Source organism: Felis catus, chromosome B3 (assembly GCF_018350175.1).
Source record: "Felis catus isolate Fca126 chromosome B3, F.catus_Fca126_mat1.0, whole genome shotgun sequence".
Classification (NCBI taxonomy): Eukaryota; Metazoa; Chordata; class Mammalia; order Carnivora; family Felidae; genus Felis; species Felis catus.
The window spans coordinates 102,482,635-102,508,015 of NC_058373.1; the positions used below are offsets into that span (position 1 = coordinate 102,482,635).

The 25,381-nt window shown below is 42.1% G+C and overlaps 2 protein-coding genes across 13 annotated transcripts in view; one reads left to right on the forward strand and one right to left on the reverse strand.

Annotated features, from left to right (window-relative positions):
- Positions 1-15,191, forward strand: part of FBXO34 (F-box protein 34) — an 87,152-nt gene extending 71,961 nt beyond the window's left edge. For all 11 annotated transcript variants that reach the window (XM_023255709.2, XM_023255710.2, XM_019833042.3 and 8 more), the window contains one exon: positions 11,914-15,191. In XM_023255709.2, coding sequence (XP_023111477.1) covers positions 11,914-14,062 — 2,149 coding nt within the window. In that variant the 3' untranslated portion in view covers positions 14,063-15,191. The remainder of the gene's footprint in view (positions 1-11,913) is intronic.
- Positions 15,192-22,228: 7,037 nt separating this feature from the next.
- The window catches only part of ATG14 (autophagy related 14), a 41,116-nt gene continuing 37,963 nt past the window's right edge, over positions 22,229-25,381 (reverse strand). The window contains exons 10-11 of one of the 2 annotated variants that reach the window (XM_045059939.1): positions 24,868-25,198; positions 22,229-24,593 (exon numbers count right to left, since the gene is read on the reverse strand). In XM_045059939.1, the coding sequence (XP_044915874.1) occupies positions 24,892-25,198 (307 nt within the window). In that variant the 3' untranslated portion in view covers positions 22,229-24,593; positions 24,868-24,891. Of the gene's footprint in view, positions 25,199-25,381 lie in introns of both variants that reach the window. The other variant, XM_023255712.2, reaches the window with a different exon arrangement.

Sequence of the window (25,381 nt, forward strand, 5' to 3'; positions counted from 1 at the left end):
CTAATTGTCGTAAATAAGTCTATTATAAATCAACACCAGAATAATATCTGTATGTATTGTCCTGTGTATTCTTCTGTATACAGTCATTCCAACCCAGCCTTATTCTCTGATAATATCATCTGTACTCAGGCCTGTGGCCCAGACTGTCATATTTGCATTAAATTTTTGAAGTTTCTCTTTGTCAGAAATAAAATTTGAGTGATCTTAGTGATGTCTATCTTTGTTGCTAACTTGACTCAGCACATGGGAAACTTTTAAGTTTGTAAATGAGTGAAAAGCTAAAGGATCAGTGTAGATTTCTTAGGTTTGCCATGTGTTCAGGAATTCCGTTAGTTTTGTTCATGCTGAAGTCTCAGGGTCTAGTCTGACACTGAAAGGGAAGTTAAGTATTTAATAAATGAATAGATTAATTTTAAGTTGGTTATCAAACTCAACATCCAAAATTTAACCCAAATTCTGTTTCCTGTCACAGTTAGACTTCTCAGTCTTTATTTATGACAATGAGATTAAGCTTACTGATGAAGTCTTCATCCATGTGTTCCTCATCTGCGCTCCCTCTTTTCATAATGTGCTAGGTAAGAGGATAGCCTCTGATTCCTGACTGTGCACACCCAGGCTTCTTGATGTGCTTGCTTGCGTGATCTTGGCAAGTTTTTTTTAACCTCCCTCTGCTTTGGTTTTTTCACCTGCAATTAGGGTTAGTAAGAATATGCACTTAGGTTTTTTTGGGGGTGGGGTGGTTGTGAGCTTTGAACAGTGCCTAGCACATAGTAAACATTTTAGAGCTATTATTATTCTAGAAGTGAAAACAGATTATTCTATTCTTACTTCTTTGTTATTTTTTATCTCTAGGTCTACGTTGCTTGCTTTCTTTCCCTTTAAACAACACAACTTTTGCCCATAAAACTGGCATGATTTTCTTGGTAGTGGCAGGGTAAATTAGCACTACTTGGGGAGTGATTGAGTAAGATGTACCCAGTCATAAAAATACTCAAACTCTGACTCAGAAATTCCACTTCTGGGAATCTTCTAAGGACATACCTTTAAATGCATAAGAGAATGCATGCATGAAAGTTGCATTAGAACCTCCAGGATTGGAGGGAATATTTATTAAATTCTGGCACTTATACATTAACAGTTTTGATGGGTTTCAAGACCATGTAATAACATGGACAATACTTCTGATAAAAAGCATCACATTGTATATATAATATGATTACAACCATGTTAAGTAAATACACACATCCAGGAATTTCAGAAGATAGGACTTATATATAAGAGCTCTTTTAACCTCCGACTTGTTAAATTCTGCATTTATGTAAAGCTGGTTCTGAAGGCCCATAGTTTACCCTGTAAGTGAGAGGTCTCTATACCTTGTTTGTATACCATTGTCTTTCCTGTTTGGCTTTAGGAATTCCAGGGTTAGTCAAATTCTGCAGAATAGTGAAGACATACCCTCTGTACTCAAGGAAGTTTTATATGAGATTTAAGACAAGTACATAAGCCCTGGTTTGTGATTTTTCTCCAGTCATATGACAATTTGGGCTCCTTGGTGCCTAATGATTGAGGGGTCTTTTTTGGTAATACAGATTTCTCACATTTACTCCTTGGAAATACTCATTTTCTTTTAAAAAATTTTAAATATTTATTTTTGAGAGAGCAAGAGAGACAGAGCATGAGCAGGGAAGGGGACAGAGGGAGACACAGAATCTGAAGCAGGCTCCAGGCTCTGAGCTGTCAGCATAGAACCCAATGTGGGGCTCGAACTCATGAACTATGAGATCATGACCTGAGCCGAAGTTGGATGCTTAAGTGACTGAGCCACTCAGGCACTCTGGAAATACTGTTTTAACTCCAAGATTTATTTATTTTTACTTTCTTAAAGTTTACTTATTTATTTTAATAGAGCAAGCAGGGGAGGGGCAGAATCCAAACAGGCTCCTCACTGTCAGCACAAAGCCCCATGTGGGGCTCAAACTCGTGAACCGTGAGATCATGACCTGAGCTGAAACCAAGCATTGAACACTTAACTGACTGAGCCACCCAGGCACCCCTTAACTCCCAAGATTTGAATTGGCTTTGGTAAACTCAAAAAACAGGCTCCAGAACAGCAACCTCTCAGGTTTCGATTGACAATAAGCCTCATTTCTTTATAAGTGGTAATTCTTAAAGAATACTTTGAACAGCCATTGCATAGATTGCTACTTCAGTCTTGGTTCAACAGATCCTAGGCGATATGTGATAGAAGGAAGAGTAATTACTAAACAGCTGGGCACAGGACTGTGGCTCAGGCTTTATTTCTTTGGTAAATACCCTGGGTCCTATTTCTGAAGTAATTTCCCTACCCCTTCCACCCCTACCCAGGGTTGCTGACCAAAGTCTTCATTTGCCAGATCTTTTGTCTGCATTGATACAGCAAGCAAGCTGTTTTTGCTTGGTGCGTTAATATTTGTTACTCTGAATTTTTACTTTTTTGCCTCTTTCTTCTTTCCTGTGAGGAATAACCTATTTTAAATTCAGGTACCTATAATGGGCCAGCCTGTGCCCAGCTAGCTGGTACTTTGCTCAAGATTGAGGCCCCATGCACGGCAGATGTGCAGTGTGGTATTGTATTTACACTCAGAATTTCATGCTATTCTCTGATTTTTCTTTTATTTTTTTACATTAGTTTTTTTTTTTTTTTTAACACTTATTTTTGAGAGAGTGAGCAAGTGGTGGAGGGCAGAGAGAGGGAGACAGGATCCAAAGCAGGCTCTACACTCAGTGCAAAGCCCACTGTGGGGCTTGAACTCACAAACCATGAGATCATGACATGAGCCAAAATCATGAGTCAGCTGCTTAACCAACTGAGCCACCCAGATGCCCCTGTTCTCTGATTTTTCATTCAAACATTATTTGGTACCTAATGGATTTTTGAACTGTGTTTGTGGCTGACCTTGGCCTTAGAATGTTTAACAATTTATTCCCTAGGAAAGATGACATTTTTATGTTCCAGTTACATTTGGTCAAAGAGGTTATATGTTAAAGCTCTGATCAGTTCTTTGAAAGTACTGCATTACTCTTAAAGAAAATATTGCCTTAAAAATGTTAAATTGGGGCGCCTGGATGGCTCAGGTGGTTAAGCATTGAACTTTGGCTCAGGTCATGATCTCACAGTTAGTGAGTTCAACCCCTGCGTAAGGCTCTCTGCCATCAGCACAGAGCCCACTTCAGATCCACTGTCCCCACTCCCCTCTGCCCCTCCCCTGCTTGCGCACGTGCTCTCTTTCTGTTTCTCTCAAAATAAATAAGGAAACATTAAAAAAATATGTTAAGTTTATGGGGTGCCTGGGTGGCTCATTTGGGTAAGAGTCCAATTCTTGGTTTTGGCTTGGCTAATGATCTCCTGGTTTGTGAGTCCGAGCCCTGCATTAGGCTCTGCCTTGTCAGTGAGGATTGGGATTCTCTCTCTTCCTTTCTCTCTCTGTACCCCCTCATACCTGTGCTCTCTATCTCTCAAAATAAATAAATAAACTTTTAAAAATATGTTACATTTATATATGGAAGAATGCCTGGTTTCAAAGTGAAAAAAAAAAAAGCTTACTCAAGGAATGACATTTTGCTATGCGAGAGGATAGAAATTTTCTTTTCCTTTGTTTTCTTTAAGAAATATTAGAATAGGAAAAATAAGCAAGAGGGTTTTAACAGGAATGCTGAGTATCTGAAATTTATAGAGGTGAAATTTTCTTGGTAATGCTCAATGTACTTTTCAATATATATCAATGATTTTGGGGGGACTAAACTTTTTAAATGTTTCGCTGGATTTTGATATTCTTTCTCGTGGGAACTACAAAACTGTAGATTTCTCATCAGTTTTAGGTAGCAATAAATTGTGATATGCCAGAGTTATGTGAGTGTTTAGCATTATGTCACAGGAACAATAGGAAAATACTTTGTAAACCATTGTTGACTGGATTAATTTAAACATGGTAAGTTTAACAAAACATAATACTTCAGTTTGTCTGTATCCCCAACTGTTATTTAATAATTCAAAATAGACTGAGCAAGTGTTCTTTCCTTTAGCCTCCTAGCCCCCTTCCTACCTAGTCCAAGAAAAGAGGGGGTAGAGGATCCATGTAAATTAATGACTAATTCAGTATTTTGCAGTACACTGTAAAACTGTTAGGTCTTGCTTCAGTTGTGACCACAATGGAAAAGCAAAGTAGTGGCTACCCTTCCCAACTTGTAATACTCCTTTCAGTATGTTTTAGATACTTTATTGGCCCATCAAATTTATCATAAACTTTTATTTTGGGGAAGTTAGCTTTGTTTGGTCCTTAATCATGGTATAGAATCTATATTAGATAATCATGATGGAGCTGTGTGCTGTATGTATGTATGTATGTATGTATGTATTTATTTAACGTTTATTCATTTTTGAGACAGAGAGAGACAGAGCATGAATGGGGGAAGGTCAGAGAGAGAGGGAGACACAGAATTCGAAACTCTGAGCTGTCAGCACAGAGCCCGACGCGGGGCTCAAACTCACGGACCGTGAATCATGACCTGAGCTGAAGTTGGACGCCCAACCGACTGAGCCACCCAGGCGCCCCTGTGTGCTGTATTTAAATAAGATTGTGAATTCTAAGAATGATGAAAGTCGTGAGCAGCGAATTCTGGAAAACTATGCATGTGCTTCCAAAGACTAGTCTCTGTATTACTCAGTATCTTTTAACAGACAGTAAAGGATTTTTCCATTAAGTTGTGTACAATTAACCATCCAGCCCTCCTGAGGCAAAGGTTCAAGGTCCCATGAAATGGCTTTAGAGAATGTTCCTTCAAAGAAAGAAGTGAACTCCCTCCCCCAATATTTTGGAGCCCAGTTTGAGAACTACTGTCTTTTCTGATGTACAGTTTGTTTAGTTTATATTTATTTATTTATTTATTTATTTATTTATTTATTTATTTATTTATTTATTTATATATATTTTGGTTAAGGCGTTCAGTGGGAGTTGGATGCATTCTGTCAGTGCTTAGAGGATTATGAAGGGAAGTACTATCTTCTGCCTCCACGTGTATTCACACCCTTCTAGTCTTGGCACTTTTTCTACTTTAACAGCCATGGAAGTAGTTTCTACATACTTAGAGATTCGTATGGCTTTGTGATGTGGTGTGTCTGCCTTAATTCATCAGTTATGTGTAGAAGTTTTATGTGGCACTGAAGAAAAACTGACCTAGTTTGAGAGAGAAAAATCTCTTTGAATAGATGCTGTCAGAATTATTTAATCTCATTTGTGTCATAATTGGGCCTGTGTGTGTGTGTGTTTTAAAAAAAATACTTAATTATTTTTGAGAGAAAGAGAGGCAGAGAGATAGGGAGACACAGAATCTGAAGCAGTCTCCAGGCTTTGAGCTGTCAGCACAGAGCCTGACGCGGGGCTCGAACTCGCAAACCATGAATGAGATATAATGACCTGAGCCGAAGTCATATGCTTAACCGACTGAGCCACCCAAGTGCCCCAAGTGTGTGTGTTTTTTTTTAATGCTAGGCACACTTTATCATTAAAAAAAAAATATGTTTTTATTAAGTAGTCTCTATGCTCAGTGTGGGGCTCGAACTCACAACCCCAAGATCAAGAGTTGCATGCTCTATAGACTGAGCCAGCCAGGCACCTCTGGGCCTAGGTTTTTTATTTTTGTTTGCTTTGAACAAGGAAAGTGCAGATCCAGGAGACTCTTAACCTAATTCTCATCCTGATGCTACCACTATCTCACTGTGGGGCTTCAAAAGTCATTATAGCTCCATTATTTCATTTGGAAAAAACAAAGACTTCATTATATATACATGTAATACTTTGCTGGAGTTGCTAGTCATTTCTGTAATGGTTCAGTGAAGAAGGTGGTTTTAAGATGTCCTCCGGAAGCTTTTACATTCTTTTTTTTTTTTAATTAAAAAAAATTTTTTTTTTAAATTTTTATTTGAGAGAGCACACACACACACACGCACACGCACACACACACGCACGCACGTGTGCACGCGTGGGGGAGGGGCATAGAGAGAGGGAGGCACAGAATCTGAAGCAGGCTCCAGTCTCTGAGCTGTCAGCACTGAGCCTGATGAGAGGCTCAAACCCACCAGCCCACCAGCCGGGAGATCAAGACCTAAGCCTAAGCTTTTACATTCTTAAAGAAACAGTGAATTTATTTACTGTATACTTGAACTCCTCTAAAGGTATCATGGGAATGGTCTTTCAAGGGTTAGTCTATTTTAATTCCTCTGGCCTTTTGTAAAGGAAGAAGAGCTTTTAACTATTCTAATAAAAGTGGACTCCTGGGGTGCCAGGGTGGCTCAGTCAGTTAAGCGTCCGACTTCGGCTCAGGTCATGATCTCACAGTTTGTGGGTTCTAGCCCCACATCGGGCTCTATGCTGACAGCTCAAAGCCTGGAGCCTGCTTCGAATTCTGTGTCTTCTTTTCTCTCTGCACCTCCACCACTCACCCTCTGTCTCTCTCTCAAAAATAAATAAAAGTTAAAAAAAAATTTTTTTAAGTGGACTCCTTTTTGGAGTGCATTCCTGTACCTTTAACATAGCAGAAAGAAACTTAGGAAATGACTTATTTCCTAGTCTGTTTCGATAGGCAACGCCATACACTGAGTGACAAGTTAAAAAACAAGCATCTGTCTTTGATTTTAGGCCTCCTGTTAGCACTAAGCCTATTATTAGCACAAAGAGAAATCTCATCCTTTTCCTCTATTCTGACCCCATATTGCCATTTGATTCCTCATTGATCAAATTCACTCCTCCATAGTCTAGAGTTAGTTACTATGACTCTTTCAACTTTGGGATTTATCCAAGCTCTTTTTTTTTTTTTTCTAAACAAAGTTAAAATTCTCTTCCATGGCTCTATTTTGGGATTGTACACTGTGTTTAAAGGTGAGAGTTTTCCCAGCTTTGTTTGAGCTGAAAACAGAAGTTAGAGTCTAAAAGGAATACTGGAATTATTTGAAAACAGAATTTTGGCTTTTGTTTGGAGGAAAGTTGTTCAAGTTTTAATTGATTCACTGTTATATGTCACTTTATTCCTGGAAAGGATTAAGATGGCAGGTATGTACAAAGACTTTATCACAGCCATGCTTCGTGAAGGAGTTAGTAAGGTTCACTTTGTCACCTTCCAGTTACTCCTTCACCTTCTGGCTCTGCCCTACTCACCCACTGTAGTTCTTACAACAGAGTCACCAAGGATCTCCATTGCTAACTGGACACAGTTATTCATTGACCTTGCTATAGGGTCTAAAAGTGACTATTCTGTTATGAACATTCTTCCTGTTTATAATAATAATATATGTAATATATGTTCATTGTGAAATTTTGGAAAATGACATCTGTAATCTCCATCCAGAAAATGTTTTTCTCATTGAAATGGTTCTGTGGCAACTGCCTTATTCCTTTCCTCCTATTTTTCTTGACCATACCTGTGTCAGTCTGCCTACTAGATATCTGTTTTACAGGCAACACTTTTTTAAAACCCAACTGTCTCTCTTCCCTGTTCCAAATCTGCTTAGCCACCTTTTTTCACCATCTCACTGTAAGGTACCACTGTTCATCCAGTTGATGAAGCCATAAGATGAGGACCCATCCTTGACACCTGTCCCTCAACCTCCATTTATAATCAGCAGCTAAAGTTCCTGTCTGTTGTTGCTTATTAATTAATTTACTTGTTGTCTCTCCACTCCCAGCACCTTAGCTAGACTGATTATTCTTCACCTACCTCAGTTTCCCAAAAACATCATCTACTTTTGAACGTCTTAGGACTTGTGTATCTTCCTTTAGGGCTTAGCTTAGAAGGTCAGGGCTTCTCTGACCTATTTCTACACCCTCAAGACTGAGCTTGGTGCTTGTGGTTCCCTTATGTCCCGTCATACATCCCTTCCTTCTGTATGTTGTCCCCCTGCTTAGATTCTCTCAGCACCCATACTATCTTTATAAACACACATCATATTCCATTGTAATTGTTTATTGACTTCTCTGTCTCTGTAAGGGCAGTGACTATGTCTTGTTCATAATTGCACTGGTAATATCCAGCCCAGAGTGTTTAGTAAATTTCTGATGATAAATGGATAGTAGGAAATGGGTGGTGGTTAGTGTGAAAAAAAAAAAAATTAGAAGCTGTTATGTTAGTTTTAGGATTCTGGCTGCTTTAAAATTTGCATCTTAAGTGATGTGATTGGCCTTCTGTCTATCTGGTCCAGTAGTAATGGTTCTGTGCATAAGCTTCCAAAGTGTGAAGTATGGTAGGGCAAAGCAGGAATGAAGCTGATAGCTTGGCTGGGTGGGCTCTACCTTGCATTCCATTGATAAAGAGGTTAGGCTTTCCTATAGGTGCCCGTAGTGGAGCAGAGATCAGATGGCTGCTGAAAAGTAGGGCAGTTTTGCCAGAGATAAAGAGAAGAGCATTTTAGAGACTTGGTGATTGGATATGGGGGTCAGGGAGGAGGAATCTTTAAGTGACTCAACTTTCTGGCTTGGTTGGCTAGGTACTTGCTGCTTTCATTAACTAGTTGTTTTGATTTTTTAGATTCTTTTTGACATCCAGATATATCTACTAGGCAGGCAATAGGATATGAAGTTTGGGAGAGCATGCCACTAGAGAGTCATCAGTATGTGGTTGTTAGAACTGTAAGACAGCACTTAGATGTATAGCCTAAGATTAATAACGGTCTAGAAAAACAAGGAACTCTGAGGAACATGGACTTAAAAGGCTGGGGAAGAAGAGAAAAGAGCTGGGAAAAAGCATTGTCAAAGAAACTGAGGAGTTCGAGTTCTAGGGGAAATTTGGCAATAAAAGACCATTGGCCTGTTTTGTGCTTTAAATGGAATAACAAGAAAATGGTTCTGTCTTTACCCAGCTGTTCAAATAGATGCTTCAGTGTGGACTGTCTGCAAGGCTTTTTTTGGGCAGGTCCACTTCACCCCTCTTGGTGTCCCAGCACCCCAGCCCAAATCTGGGACCCCACTGATACTCGTACATCGGATCTAACACATGACCTTTAATCCCTTCCAAGTTAAATCTAAAGGTTGAAAACAGATCTCAGAAATTCTGGATCTATTCCCAGAAATTCTGATTCATTGTACCCAGGGATCTTAATTTTTTACAAGGATATTTCTGAATGTCTATGGAACACTCGTGTAGGTAGGTGCTATAGCCCAGCATTTTATTTAATTGCAAGAGAGCAAGACTTTCTTATGGTGAACTTCAAAGTACAAATGTGATGAAGAGATTGGCAACCATGGAAACCTGGCTGAATCTTTCCACAGTGCCTGTGTTTGGGGAGGCGGGGGGGGGGGGGGGGGGGTGTGGTAGGGAAAGCGCCACCATCTGGTGTAATTTGTTGGAGATGTAAAGTTTCTGCGTTTCTGCCTTTCGGGTTTTTGGGGGAGAGCTCCTGGTGCCCTGCATCATATCCTCGTGGTCTACCACTGATTTCAACGCAAATTCAGATTTCCGTAGTTTCTCACTTGAACTTACTACTCTTGCCACCACTTTTCTGTTTTCTGCCTCAGGACATTCAAACCCAGCAAAGGAAGGAGGTTGGTTAATATCCTGGGCCACCTTTAATTAGGGGACAAGAGCCCATGCCTCATCATTGTGCTTTCTCCAGGGGTCCCACAGACTTGTCCGCTACCCTCCAGCAGTCACCCTGATGATGTCGAATGGCTGTATTGGCTTTTCTCCTTCCTTGGTTGTACCTTTCCTCACTTCTATCCCCTTGGATCATCTCCTATTTTAGTCCTGCTAAAGCCCTGTCTATTAGCAGTGTGTCACTTGAGTTGACTATAGGTTAGTAAGTGCAAACAAAAGCCTTCTGTAACTACATTTAGTTTCTTCTTAATGTCCCTGTCTATCAATAATAGCACCTAAAATAATGTGTGTGGGAGGAAGGCGAAGAGAACATATTGTGCAATGCAGAATGGCACACACATTGCTGAAGTTTAAATTTATTCACACTCTGTAATGAGATCATTATGTGAGAATTTATTGGATTTTTCAGCAACCTCCATTTCTCTCCCTTCACTTAGAAGGACTGAAGGGAATTTGAAAAACCAGAAAATCGTTGACCACGTTAGCACTAGATACACCTCTTTTTATTCATTTGTCATTTATTCATTTATCTATTTTATTCATATGTATTCATCTTGTTTTGAAGAATTCTGGGTGGGTCTGTTTATAAGACTAAATTATATAATATAATGATAAAAGCTATTAAAAATGCTGTAATGCAGGAAGGGGGCACATCACAGATTTAGGATAGAAATTGCCAAAGATAGTCAAGAAACCAATCTGATCTATTTCAGGATAATTTTGAAAAGGTACTTTGTCTTAAATGCAAGACTTCTCTTTACTTAGCTAGAAGATATTCATATTCCTGTTTCTTCTTTTAGCTGAGCCTAGACTCAAGGAATTAAGAGTTGAAAGGTGAATTTGTTCTGGATGATCACTTTTCATCCTTGACAATTAGAAGTAGTATCTGAAAGCAGTTATCATAGAGGCTGACACATTGCAGGCACTAAATGTTTTAAGGTAAATGATAAAGGTATATGTTGAGTTGCCAAATATGTGTGTCTTAGACTGGTGTCCCCACGATTAAGAGTGGGGAAACTCTATTTGCCTAGCCGTGAGGGGCTCGTACCACCAACCTGTGACTGCAGACGTTTATTTTAGTTTGTAGGTTTATTTTGTAGGAGACCAGGCATCCCTACAAAACACTTTTTCTCAATACACAGTGTTCTGTGTAACAGTGGATATTTTGTTGTAAAATTGGTGAGATCATTAGATAATTTAGTATTCCAACTCCTCAGTTAACATTTCAAGTCAGACCCAGAGAGGAAGTGACTTTTCCAAGGTACACTCACCATGTTTAGCTAGTTAATGATATAGCAAGGACTAGAACACAGATCTCTGCATGTAATCCTCTTTCTAAGATGGCTCCCATCTCCAGCCCTGGTCAGGGGACAAAACAAGGCATTGTTTTTTCTGCAGTAGTTCAAAATGGTTTTTAGACTTAATAAGGATTATGTGTTCTGTGTTTGATTTAAGCTATGTGGAGAAAATTTAACAGTTAAGAGCTTATACAAATAGATTATTTAGAAAGTCAGGACTAGTAGATGGGCAAAGTACATAAGCAAACAAGTGAAAAATTATAAACATCTATAAGTATTGAACAGTATGGGACCAGCTTAGAAAGCAGGTACAACATTTTGATAGACTGGTTTGCAACCAATAAAAAGCTAGCTGTGGTGACTTAGAAATCATATCAGTCTACTGGAGATTCTGGACTGTTCTTTATCCTTTCCTTTTATACTGTGCCTTATACTTGGAAGTCTTCAGTACTTTACATTAAAAAAAATACATTTAGGGGCGCCTGGGTGGCGCAGTCGGTTAAGCGTCCGACTTCAGCCAGGTCACGATCTTGCGGTCCGTGAGTTCGAGCCCCGCGTCAGGCTCTGGGCTGATGGCTCAGAGCCTGGAGCCTGTTTCCGATTCTGTGTCTCCCTCTCTCTCTGCCCCTCCCCTGTTCATGCTCTGTCTCTCTCTGTCCCAAAAATAAATAAACGTTGAAAAAAAAAATACATTTAAAGGACTAATTTCACATATAGAATGTTAACTAATGTTAGCTTCTGAAATTCACTGTCTATTCAGTCTGAAATTCTCCAGTTTATCTTCTGGCCTATACACCATGGAAAGTGGTTGTTTTGCTCTTGTTAGTCTTGATGTACACATTAAAAACTAGCTGAAATAAGAGTTGGTACGGTAAAGATTTAATGAATTGACACAGTGTTTCTGTTACTTGCTAGAACCATCTGAGTGTATGTTAAAAAACTTTTCTAAAAACAAAATTACCACCTTAATCAAATATGTCTTTCTTTCTTGTAGAGCCTCTGTTATGCACCTAAAGCCATACTGGAAACTCCAGAAGAAAGAGCGACCTCTGGAAATCAGCAGGGAAACTTTGAGAACTCCTATGAGCCACCACGAAGCTATAAATGATGAAAAATGCAAAGCTAGCTACATGAAACCAAGTGTCTTTCCTTCACCCTCTCTTGGTAAAGCGTCATCTCGAAAGCCTCTTGGGATTCTTTCTCCAAATGTTCTGTGCAGTATGAGTGGGAAGAGTCCGACAGAGAGCAGCTTGAATGTTAAAACCAAGAAGAATGCACCGTCTGCATCAATCCACCAGGGTGAAGAAGGGGAAGGGCCGCTTGATATCTGGGCTGTTGTGAAACCGGGAAATACCAAGGAGAAAATTGCATTCTTTGCAGCCCACCAGTGTAGCAATAGGATAGGATCTATGAAAATAAAAAGCTCCTGGGACATTGATGGGAGAGCTACTAAAAGAAGGAAAAAATCAGGAGATCTTAAAAAAGCCAAGATACAGTTGGAAAGGATGAGGGAAGTCAACAGCAGGTGCTACCAGCCTGAGCCCTTTGCATGTGGCATTGAGCACTGTTCTGTGCATTATGTGAGTGACAGTGGGGATGGCGTCTATGCCGGGAGGCCTCTGTCAGTCATACAGATGGTTGCCTTCCTCGAGCAAAGAGCCAGTGCCCTGCTAGCTACATGTACGAAAAACTGCACTAACTCACCTGCTGTGGTGAAGTTTCCTGGGCAATCCAGAAGTGTGCCCCCAGCCTCCGAGCCCTTTTCTGCCCCAGGAGCTTGTGAAGAATCCACGGAAAGGGGAAATTCTGAGGTTGGTGAACCACAGAGCGAGCCAGTCCGTGTCCTTGACATGGTAGCCAGGCTGGAGTCTGAGTGCCTGAAGCGGCAGAGCCAGCGTGAGCCTGGGAGCCTCTCGAGGAATAACAGCTTCCGTCGAAATGTGGGCCGCGTGTTGCTTGCAAATGGCACTCAGGCTAATGAAGGCAAAACAAACAAAGGGGCCTTGGAGGCACCAGACACTCAGGTGAATCCTGTGGGGTCTGTATCTGTGGACTGTGGCCCCTCAAGAGCCGACCATTGTTCTCCCAAGGGGGATGAGTCCTGGGACGGTGCTCCTCGGGGCTGTCCGTCGTTGCCAGCGAGTGTGAATTTCCTCATGGACAGTGCAGAATTTGAGCCAGATCAGCAAACTGCCCTGAAAAATGGCAATAAATATGATGTGGAGATGACAGAAGAACTTGTTGGGTCATCTTTTCCTGCTGGCACCTGCCCTCAAGCCATTGAATTGCCCACAGATGCTGTTGATTGTCTGAGTAGAGAGCTCGTGCCGCTTACTAGCCAGAATCCTGATCAGAGAAGAAAGGAATCTTTGTGCATTAGTATCACTGTGTCCAAGGTAGAGCAAGGCCAGCCTTCTAGTTTAAAGCCCTGTGAAGACCCACTTCCAGGGATGTTGTTTTTTTTGCCACCTGGTCAGCACCAGTCAGACTGTTCCCAGTTGAATGAAAGCACAAGGGAGTCTTCCGATGCCGGCCACCTTCAGGATGCTGCTGAGGGTGACAGTACCACTGAGGAAAAAAGTGTTTCAGCTGATTCATTTGTCCTGCCAGCCTCTCCTGTGGAAAGTACATTACCGGTGCTTGAGGCATCCAGTTGGAAGAAGCAAGTGTCTCATGACTTTCTGGAGACCAGGTTTAAAATCCAGCAGCTTTTGGAGCCTCAGCAGTACATGGCTTTTCTGCCCCACCACCTCATGGTGAAAATCTTCAGGTTACTTCCCACCAAGAGCTTAGTGGCTCTTAAGTGTACCTGCTGCTATTTCAAGTTTATCATTGAATACTACAATATCAGGCCAGCAGATTCCCGCTGGGTACGAGATCCACGATACAGAGAGGACCCTTGCAAGCAGTGCAAGAAAAAATACGTGAAAGGGGATGTGTCCCTGTGCCGGTGGCACCCCAAGCCCTATTGCCAGGCATTGCCCTACGGGCCAGGATACTGGATGTGCTGCCACCGGTCTCAGAAAGCCTTCCCTGGCTGTAAGCTGGGGCTTCATGACAATCACTGGGTCCCTGCGTGCCACAGCTTTAATCGGGCAATCCATAAGAAAGCGAAGGGGACTGAAACTGAAGAGGAATACTAAAGTCTACATGAGAGGCGACAGAAGGACTGGTTTTCTAGAATTGCAGAACCCCACCTAGAGCTGTAGAGCTACCATGCAAGTGAGTGTTGCCTCTCAGAGCCGTCACTGTAGGAGAATCCGTATGTATTCCATCAGGACTGCCATTGCTCAGGCAATTTTTAAACTCTTGCTTTACGAGCTGTACAAGGAAATCGGTCTCATTGTTTTATAGTGGCACCTCCCATTTGGTCCAGGGTGGTATCCCACGGTTTGATTCACTTGGCTGTGAATAACTATGCCTATTCTCCCAAATCAAATCCATCCTCAAACGACGAAGACTTGCCACCATCAAGGACATTCAGAAGAGTTCATTGCAGACTATGCAGGCGATCCCCAAAAAGGGGTTCCAGAAATGTTTTCAAGCACTGGCACCATATTTGAAATAAGTGAATAGTGTCCTCTGGAAAGAATAGCAGCACTCTCGGATGAAAAGTATGCTTACAAAGGAAAAGTCAGGCACCTTACCTTAGCCCTTGTATGCTTGATCTGTGAGATTGAGGTTTGTGGTTGGAGATGGATTTCATGCCCTGTGGTGTTTACAGTGTATATAATGGTTGTGTTTTCATAGGGCTGTGAAAGTGCACATTAAACCCGAGCGCCTTTACCTTAGATGAGTGCTTTTGACCCCTCTGTAAATAACACTATTAAATCCAGTTGTATAGCGCGGATAGCTGACTGAAGAGAATCCCCACAATGCAGCTAGGATAGTGTTGCGGCTACAATTGTGTGGGTTTTTGTTTTGTTTTTTTTTTTTTTTTTTTTTTTGGTCTCATCTTAAATTTGTACATCCTGTATAAAATATGAATGTTTCCCAAATAAACTATGAATGTTTCCTGTATAATATATGAACGTTTCTGAGAAGAAACTCTAAATAGTTAAGAGGTTAACCTGTTGAAGATACCAAATAATGGTTTAACTGGACAACCTTAAAATTAGTATAGAGAAAAATCCTTTGTTATATTTTAGTGACCCATCAAGAATGAGAGAATATTATATAGTCAGATTATAACATTCTTGTCTACTTTACTCTTTCTGTCTGGTTATGAATTTTTTTTTTTAACTTCAATAAAAACATGCATCTTAAATGGGACCTGAATTTTGCAGATTTCTTTTCCTCCCTTTTTGAGGTAATATTGGAGAATTATGTTGTGAATTGAATCGTTAAGAGTTTAAGGTTTTTTTAGTTGTTAGGAGAAGCAGGGAGAGAAAATTGTTTTTCTGCCACGGGAAAGAGACCACCTTCACTTAACATTATGAACTTACATTTTTGCAACACTTGAACGCTTATTTTGAATTTGTTCTACCCAACACCCACCCACTGTATCTCCTGTTGGAGAAGGTATTATCTAGAATGTTCTCACCGCTTGTCTAGGCATAACTAATCGTTACTAAGTCAGTGAGGATACATTCAGGTCTATGGTCATGTAATGCTGGGTGCGGCTGGAAGGTATCAGACCCCAGAAAGCTCTGTGGAGGACCTAAAAACTAGTCTTGAAATCAGACACCCACCAGAAACCCTTGTAACTGCTCTCACCTCCAGAGAGTGGCTGATGGGGAAGTGATTGAGTAAAGGCCTCCATGGCTCTGAAGGAGAGAGCTGTAAAGGTTGAGTAGGCTTTGGCTCGGTCAGCAAAGCAGAGTGAAACAGGACTGGAGCCAGGTGGAGCCAGGGTCACCTGTGGCTGAGGTGATGGGTGGGTGGCCCTGGAGCTGCTTCCACACTGGAATCTGCCTTGGCCTGTTCTGCCCCTTATCGGTAGGCAAGCTGCTCCTCTCCAAAGAGGCAGTACTAAAACTGAAAAGTGTCTCTCAATGCTGAACGAGTCTGTCCCTGGCAGGAAACGACAGTGACACCTCTGACACGCTAGGCCAGAGCCCGAGACTCACTGATGCGTCTGTAATACAGGACAAGGAGAGGCTGAGAGAGCTTCCCTTTCCTTGATGGGCTCTGTGCCCTTCCTCTGGTCTTGCCCCAGTGGAGGTATGCTGGAAATGCTTTTCAGCCTGAGCGCCCTGGGCTGAAGTCTCCAGTGCTCGTCCTCCTCCCCTGGCCATCTCTTCATACCTTCCAGATTGCGTTGTCATGGCTTGTGATTTAGGATCAAAGCAGATCTGCACACACGGGATTTAGAGGACAGCTGGGTGTGTGGTAAGTGCCCAGAAAACGTAGCTCTCATTGTTGCTGGCTGTTGGTCCTCCATCTGCCCAGGTGGACACGCAGGATAAATAAACCATTCTTCTGGTTGGTTTTCCCAAGTCAGCCATTCAGGATCTGGTTTTCACATGGGACGCAAAGCTGTACCTCAAGTTGACCGAGAGCAGAGGACAAGGTAAGAATACCCCAACCCCATCTTGGCATGTGATTCTTGGGGGCCTCAGAGATCACGGACGACCCCTTTTGAACTTTGTGGCAGGACCGAGTTCCCAGTGCTGTGTGAATGATGGGGGATTTTAGCAGGTTGCATCAGAGGCCACCCCCTCCCTGGTCTTGATTTAGAGGAGTGTGGCTTTCCCCTTAGGGGAAGGCGCTGTGCTTCAGAGCCCCCTAGTGCCAAGCTGGAGGAAGCAGCCCACTTGAAATTTCTTGCCACAGTGCAGCACTAGCCGTCTTCCTGCACTGCTCCAGAACCTTAGACTCCTAAGAAAGGGAAACAACAGTGTGGGCACCAGGACCCTAGCTTCCTCCACTGCCATGGGGACACAGATTGAGAAGACTTACACCTTTCGGCTTTTGCTCAGGCTCTGATGTGCCTGGCTTAGTTTTCCTCTCCCACCATTAGAAAGAAAAGTCAGAGAAATCTGGGAATCATCCCTGGGGCAGTTCAGCTCTTGTTCCCTGCCCAGTGGATGATGCCAGATAGCCAAGGCAGGAATGAATTGGAAATGGGAAAGGGGTAAGATAAAAAATTTGTATCCAGGCCTTATCAACATGACTGGCATTAAAATGGCCATGTGAAGGAATCCTTCGAAACTGACCACATACCCTCCCTGCCTTAGCACACTGACAGCTCTGTGCCCTGGAGGTGCACACGACCCCACCCCATTCTGCCCACCTTATTGGGCTGGGTGCCTTTCAGCAAGCACCCTGTGTACATCTGCCACGTGTCCTGTTTTATGTATTGACTTTGCTCCCCCACCATGGGCTCATAGAGGGTAGTTTGGTCATGCCATCCCCTCAGTGCCTCACACACAGTACATGCTCCATAAAACGTTAATAACCCTCTCTAGGGACCACCTTAATGTGAGGTGCACTGGCAGGTTTTGATGGCTCTAGGCTACACTAACTTTCCATCGAGTATGAGAAACCTGAAGTGGGGAGGATAAAGTGATCTAGGAGAATCAGAGCTGGTCCCATGGGGGTATTCTTGGTTAGGGATGCTTCTATAGCAGCCCTAGATTTGTGCTGGGTAACTCAGTTTTGCATTTGGTATGATCTGGGCTCTGTCACTGCAGGTGGCTCCTGACAGCAGGCTGATTTGGGCCTTGGGGCTGCAGAAGGCTGTGTGCTAACAGTTTCGCATGACCTGGGAGCACCCTTCCTGGGCTCTGTCCAGTTACCCCTTCCAACTTGGACTTGTCAGGGCCTCCCTGCCAACCTTTATGGACTGGCCTTGGAGACTTTTTATTATGTGGGTATTCCCAGGCATTTTCCATGGTTTTCACTGCCTTCATTTCTTCTTCACTCAGCAGACTGGCTGTTTGTCCTTTCCTTTCCCCACAGCCTGTCTCAAAACCAGAACGAAGCCAGTCTGCACTAGACTTCTTGCTGTATAATAACAACTGATGTTCTGTAGTTCTTCTGGTCAGGTACCATGCTGCAGTGAAATGCATTCTCTGCTGTGCACAGCACCTAGCACTGGGGAAAGCTGATCATTTCTATCCCTGCTTTTCCCCTGCGTTCAAACAAGCTAGTGTTGCAATCTTTGTGAGTTGGTAAAAGTACCTCTGTGGGAAATGTGCAATCCCTTCTATTGACGTGTATGCCATTCCTAAGTTTGTGGCCAGAGCCGGTGTTTGCACAACCTCATAGAAGAGCAAACATCACTGTAGTCATGCTCCGGTGGGTAACTTCCAGTGTATTTATGACTAAGCGAAACCACAGGCAGCACCCCTATTCTAGGTGGCTCATTTGACTGTGGTATTATTTTAGAGGAGTAGAGCCACTGGTGTTGGTAGGTGGGAAGGGAGTCAGGAACAGAGAGGTGACAGTCTCTTACACTGCAACAACCCTTGTGAGAGGTGATATTGCTCTAAAAAGCAAAATGAAACCTTCCCTCAAAGCTCCCCCCTGCCCCATCCACTCTTTAATAGAGAAAAGACCTCAGGACAAATCAGTTCAGGGACCCTTTATCTCAAATTGTCTTTGGATTAAGGTGAGCTATTAAAAAGACGTTGAAAATTAGAAGGCTCTATTAAATGTTTGGCTTTTCTCTTTGGAACGATGAAACACAGCCCGGATTAGGTTCTAAAGTTAGCATTTAGGGGGAAAATGACATACAGCTGGAATTACTCTTGGAAATCCTTTGTGTCCATCACCCAGTAGACAGTGATGTATACCATGAACAGTGGTGAGAAACGTGTAAGGTACGAAAGAGGAGGTGCTCTTGCTGAGTGACCAGCTGTGTGCAGCAGAAACGGAGACTTGAGGAATTTGGCACATCCCATCTCCCAGTTAATCAGAGCAGTAATGCCTGTACTATTTAAATTACTTCCTTTCTGTCCCCTCCCCCCTATCAAACAGTTGACTTACAAACTGGTGTTTTCAGGTCTCTATTAAGTAGTATGAAAAATACGATGCGGTTCTTCAAAAACCAAATTCAACCTAAGTTGCTCATCAGGAAGATGTAGAGCAAGGTTGTATTTGTGTCAGTTCCCCCCTCCCCCATCTAAGAGGTTAGATGCCCTATTTGCACAACTGGTGTTTGCAGGCCACCCGGAGAAGAGACGGAGCCAGGCCTGACCCATTGGCCTTCCTTATTCTGGGACTCAGCCGTTGGCCTTCACTGTGCTCTTACTCTTGAAGCCTCTTCTGTGTAGGCAGTTGAGCAGGGTTCTCCTGCAGGGTGTGTGGCCTGCTGTCAACAGTTCTTCCACCACAGCCTTGCCAGACCCTCCTGGGTAGGGATGGTGACGCAGCTGCCCCAGCACCCAGCTGGGACCTTTTCCCATTACCGCATTCTTTTCCATGGCCAGGAGTCTGGGCCTAAGACCCCTCAGTTTGTTCCAGTCTATACTCAAAAGATTCTTCATTGCACAGGGTCTCAACAGGAAACTGAGGGCACGTCCAAAATGAGTGAATTTGAGGAGGATTTATTATAAGGGTATGTATGTGGGGCAAGTCTTCCCCAGTATTTTTCAGGCTCAGGGCAAGAATACAATATAGGACCCTTCTGCAGCCCCTCTCTGCACCCCCATCTTATGTTTCTGCATATTGATTCCATGTTGAAATAATATTTTGGATATCTTGAATATAAAAATTGTACCTATTTTTACCATTTTAATGAGACTAACAATTTAAACTTACACGTACATACAGGTTACATTATTTCCACTGGACAGTGCTGATTCTGGTGCTCAAGATCCTGCATTTTTAAAATACAGACATAACACACAGACTCATTTATTATAATCCCATTAAAAATTTATTGGAGTATAGTTGACATATAGTGTTCTATTAGTTTCAGGTGTGCAACACAGTGACTCAGCAATTCTGTACATTACTCAGTGCTCATCACAGGTAAGTGTAGACACCACCTGTCACATACAATGTTATTACAATATCATTGACTATATTCCCTATGCTGTACTTTTCCATCTGTGTGACTTGTAAGCTCTAAGCCCAATGTAGGGCTTGAACTCATGACCCCCAAGGTCAAGAGTTGCATGCTCTACTGAGCCAGCCAGGCATGCCCCGTGACTTATAACTGAAAGTTTGTACCTCTTAGTCCACCTTCACCTGTCTCACCCATCCCCCCATCCTCTTCCCCTCTGTCAATTACCAGCTTTCTGTACTTATGAGTCTGTTCACTTTTTTTAGATTCCACATAGAAGTGAAATCATGGTATTTGTCTTTCTCTGAATTATTCCATGTAACATAATAGTCTCTACGTCTATGTTGTCACACAAGATCTTGTTTCTTTTTTTGTGGTTAATATTCCATTGTGCATGTATACACATCTTTATCCATTCTTTTATCCATGGACACTTAGATTGCTTCCATATCTTGGCTATTACAAATAATGCTGCCGTAAACAGGGGTGCATATCTTTTTGAATTAGTGTTTTTTGTTTCTTTGGGTAAATAGCCAGTAGTGGAAATACTGTATTATGTGGTATTTTTTGAGGAAACTCTCCACTGTTTTTGAGTGGTTATACCAATTTACATTCCTACCAACAGTGCTCCAGGGTTCCCTTTTCTTCACATCCTCACCAGTATTTACTTGTCTGATATTAACCATTTTGGTGTGAGGTGGTATCTCATTGTGGTTTTGATTAGCATTTCCCTGATGATTAGTGACGCTGAGCTCCTTTTCATGTCTGTTGGCCCTATGTGTTCTTCAGAGAAATGTCTATTCAGGTCAGGACGTGGATTGGGGGTTTTTTGGTGTGAACTGCATAAAGTTTATATATTTTGGATAGTAACCCTTACTGGATACTTCATTTGCAAATATCCTCTCGAATTCAGTAGCTTGCCTGTATGTTTGTTAATGGTTTTCTTTGCTGTGCAAAAGCTTTATTTTGGGGTAGTCCCAAGAGTTCATATTTGGCTGAGGACACATATCCATAAATATGTTGCTAAAGCTGAAGTCCAAGAGATTACAGCATGTTTTCTTTTAGGAGTTTTATGCTTTCAAGTCTTACATGTAGGTCTTTAATCCATTCTTAGTTTTTTTGGTATATGGTATAAGAAAGTGTTCCAGTTTTCCCACCACCATTTAAGAGACTGTCTTGTCTTCATCGTGTATTTTTGCCTCCGTTATAGTATGTAGCTTAACCATATAAATATGGGTCTATTTCTGGGCTCTCTACTCTGGTTTCATGGATCTATGTGTCTGTTTTTGTGCCAGTTCCATAGTGTGGCTACTACAGCATCGTAGTATATCTTGAAACCTGGGTTTGTGATACCTCCAGCTTTGTTCTTTCTCAAGACTGCTTTCGCTATTCAAGGTCTTTTGTGGTTCCATACAAATTTTAGGATTATTTGTTGTATTTCTTTTTTTCAGGGCATTTTCTCACCAGATCCTTGGAATGGGATGCTGGTGGTGGCTTTCTCTCATTGAGCATCTCATAGCTGAAGTTCAGGTGACCTGCCCAAAGCCCAGTTTCAAATTCCTGGTACATCTTGTTGATGTAACTTTTAATGACCACCCAACTACTAAGGATAAAGTTATCCTTAGTGCTTCCTATCTGCTTTGCCCTGATTCCACATCAGTCATGATGGAGTTCTGGGGCTGGGCACCTCCGAGCAGTATACACTAGATAGGGGGAGGAAGGGCACTGGCACTGAAGCGCGTGCCCTGTTTGGGACCCTTCTGTCTCCTTGCCCATTTTCCTCCTGCTACCTGGTAGCTTTCTGCAGGTGAAACAATAGGGCGAACCACGCAGCAGTTCCCCAGTAATCACTCTTCTCCAGGATCTAACCTGAAAGGGGGTGGGGGAAAAGGGGAAGAGTGATTCTTCAAAACTATCTGCATTTTCTCTCAACTCAACAGATCGCCTCCAACCTCTGACATTTCTCTTTCTCTCCTGTCCTGAAGAAAGTCTGGGCAGGTTCCATATGGGCACCCTGTAGGCCCCCGTGCATTCCTTCCCACGGAGCTGCTGCTGTGCTACATACACCAAGTCACCGCAGGGCATGTGCATCATAGATGCATCTTTCCAGAAAGTATGTAACTGGTAAGCAACTAGTTTTTCCCAGCTTACTAAAGATAGACGGTTACTGTTAATACCACCATAAGCTCTAATTTTTAAGATTACGAGGCCTTTTTCATTACCTAGCAAAAAATTCTAAAAAGATTACCCTATAATTTGTATGAAGTATTTCAGTTAAATTTCATTCTTGCTACTCTTGATGTATCAATCGAAACGAGCAATCAAGAGCTTGAAAAAGACATACATATTAGCAAAGTACTGTTAAAAGATTTATTGCAATAATACAATAAAAGTTTAGAAAACATTTGTTATGACTCAAACTGGTTTGGAAGTCACAGAGTAATGGGAAATTCCTGCAACATGACACCACAAGGAGATTCTCAGACACTGTAGTTCTTTTAAAAACAGCATGCTCCTGAATGCTCTTTACCAAATTATCGAAACACGAATCCTTAAATGAATCCTGTCCAACAACACCCAATGTTGACATACTGTTTTTCCCCTTAACTTAAAGATGTGCAAAACTTCTCTTAGTTATATTCCATTACAAAAGAAAAAAGTAACAGACCGTTTTAAGCAGCCTATTTGGTGCCTGTAGGTTTTTATTAGTATTACCTTGTTTTGACAAATCATTTTATATGGAAAACATGACCAAGTTCTATGGCTTTTGTTTAAAAAAAAAAAAATACCAGCTTCAATTTTTAAAAAGCTGTTTACATATGGTTCTGGCACCTACATGAAAGATTTTAATGAGCAGCAAGGAGAGTAGGAAAAAACAGTGGTTGAAATGTACATTTAAGAATATTTACAGGGTGGATCCAGTGCAAAATAATGAAAACCAAAATATCTCAGCAGTGTAAGCCAGTATGTTGGTGTTCAAAACCACTAAAGGGTTTGATCATTTAACCCTAAATAAAGTGCCTCTAGTATCATGATATAAACAACAAAATATACCCTACCAATCCCTAATTTCCCATATTCTTGTAAGTTCTGTTGAATTACTCTAGATATGAGTTCTGACCTCTGGATTCTATTCTTTAGCTCAATCTCCCATTCATAGTTTCGTAAGAGGCTTGAGCAAAACCATGACTGTGCATCTTTTAGCTGCAGTCCCGTCTCTATCCCCAAGCCCCAAATGCGTCTTCCAAAACTGGAGACTAAGCTCTTCTTTTTGAGGGTCTGAAATGCCTAGACAACCCTCATTTCATGGGATTTTAAGTTCATTTGGTATTTGTTCAAGTCTGCCGTACCCGTTCTCTGAATTTCAGACCTGCGTGGTACAATGCCAGCTCAGCAATCATGAAGCTGAGCACTTAAAACAGATACCTGCTATTGAGAACCCACACGTTTCCTAAGTGGAAAATCCAGAGAGTCTGGGAACCTGTGACTCCTGGATAGAAATAAACACCCTTCTTCTGCAACTCTACCAAACACTAAATATACCAACAGCAAAAGCTATATAGCACCTCGGATTTGGAGGCAAAGTATCAACTATGATAATTACAAGAAGAAAAGAAGCTAGGGCAAATCTCTGAATGATTTATCTGAGGTACTGTCATGCTAATCACACTAACAAGATATGGTAATAATGCCTGTTAGGAATTTTTCATAGGATTTCTTTTTGTAGTTGTTACATAGGATTTTTTTTGCAATTATTAAAAATAAAAAACTACTTACATATTTGTACATAATGCCTCTACAGTTTTCTTATAAGATTGTCACTAAGAGAATGACAAGACAGACACATTAGCTGAAAATGATCTCCTGGTGAGGAAAAATTCTGTCAGAGCCTTCCCCACGATAGAGAATAGTATCAGCTAAAACGATTTGCTCTGCATTTCTGAGTGAAGACAGTGTCCCTAGAGCAACAAAGACCTCTAAGAAAACAAGCAGGATGGTTTTCTCTTGGAAAACCTGCCACCTACTGAATCCCTTAGAAAGAAATTGGGACACCAGAAGAATGACCAGAGGCCATTTAATTAAGTGGCTTTTAACCTGTGCCCAGGCAGGCATTTCACTTACATAAGGGAACAACCTTAATAACTTATTTTTCACTCAGAAGAAAAGTTCAGTTTCAAAATGCACATAGTGTAGATGGTAGGAATTCAATAATCTGAGAATGAACTTAATTCCCTTCAGAATGTAAGAAAATAGTTTTTAAATCTCCAGGCCATCACTGCAGCTGGGAATTCTTCTGTTCATGGATGTAGGTCCAAAAATAAAAAAGACCTTCATTTCTTTGGTGTGTGGGGATAAAGAAAAACAGGAATGTCTGACAAGCTACGACAGCAGCAGCATGAATGAGATAATTTTCAAACTACCCCTCCCCTCCCCCAAAACACCACCCCCCCCTTCCAAACAAACGAAAATCCTTGACCTAAAAACCAAACATGACCAAATCCTAAAGAAATCAAGTATTTCAAATTGCCTGCTGGTTCTCTGTACAAAAAAATGATGGCATAAGAACAAACGCATATGAAACAGTTTGTATCTTGCAAGTCCTGATCATCAAGAATCACTTCCTTGTGATTCTGCCTCTAAAACGTGAAGTGTTCAGGAACAGTCTCCGCATCACAAGGACCAATGTGTCAACCTGCATCCGTGGGTCCTGTGGCCTGTGACTGAAGGGAGCCCAAGTGAATTTTCTGCTTCAACAGAACACACACACTGGTCTTTCTTCCACCAACACTGGTCTGGGCAGAAGGACCTCTGACCCTGCTGTTCTACTATAAGCATGTGGGTCACTCCCATCGGCCATCTGATAAACAGAAATGCTTGTCTCCCTGCTTTACCAAAAACACAATGGTTTAACCTCTTTCTGTTCCAGGCACTATTTTAACTGAATACATAAACTTTACTAGAACATAGCGGAAGAACAACTATCTTGATGCAAACCTGGCATGTTTTGGTCCGGGTGCGTTAGCGGTGTCCAGTGTAAGCCTTAAACCAGGAGGTCACCGAGGCTGCGGCAGAGGAGATCATCCCACCGGCACTGCTGCTCGCGATGGGCGGGGACACCTGGCTGCTCTGGCTCTGGGAGCCTTCCACAGGCTGGGAAGGGATATCGCAAAACCGGGGACTCGGCAAGTTCTCCCAGTCTGTGCCCAGGTCGGTTTCCTCGTCACTGACACGCTCGTCGCCACTCTCATCTGACTCCCCGGCAACGCCAGGGTCCACAAACTCCATGGACTCCTCGAGGTCCGCTCGCACTTCAAAGGGTCCCGACCTGTGCACACACAGTGAAGGAGTCTTTAAGACAACCAGCATTGTTGGGGCGCCCGGGTGGCTTGGCCGGTAAGTGTCCAAACTCTGGATTTCGGCTCAGGTCATGATCTCACAGTTTGTGGGATCAAGCCCCAAGTCGGGCTCTGCATGGACCATGGAGCCTGCTTGGGATTCTCTCCCTCTC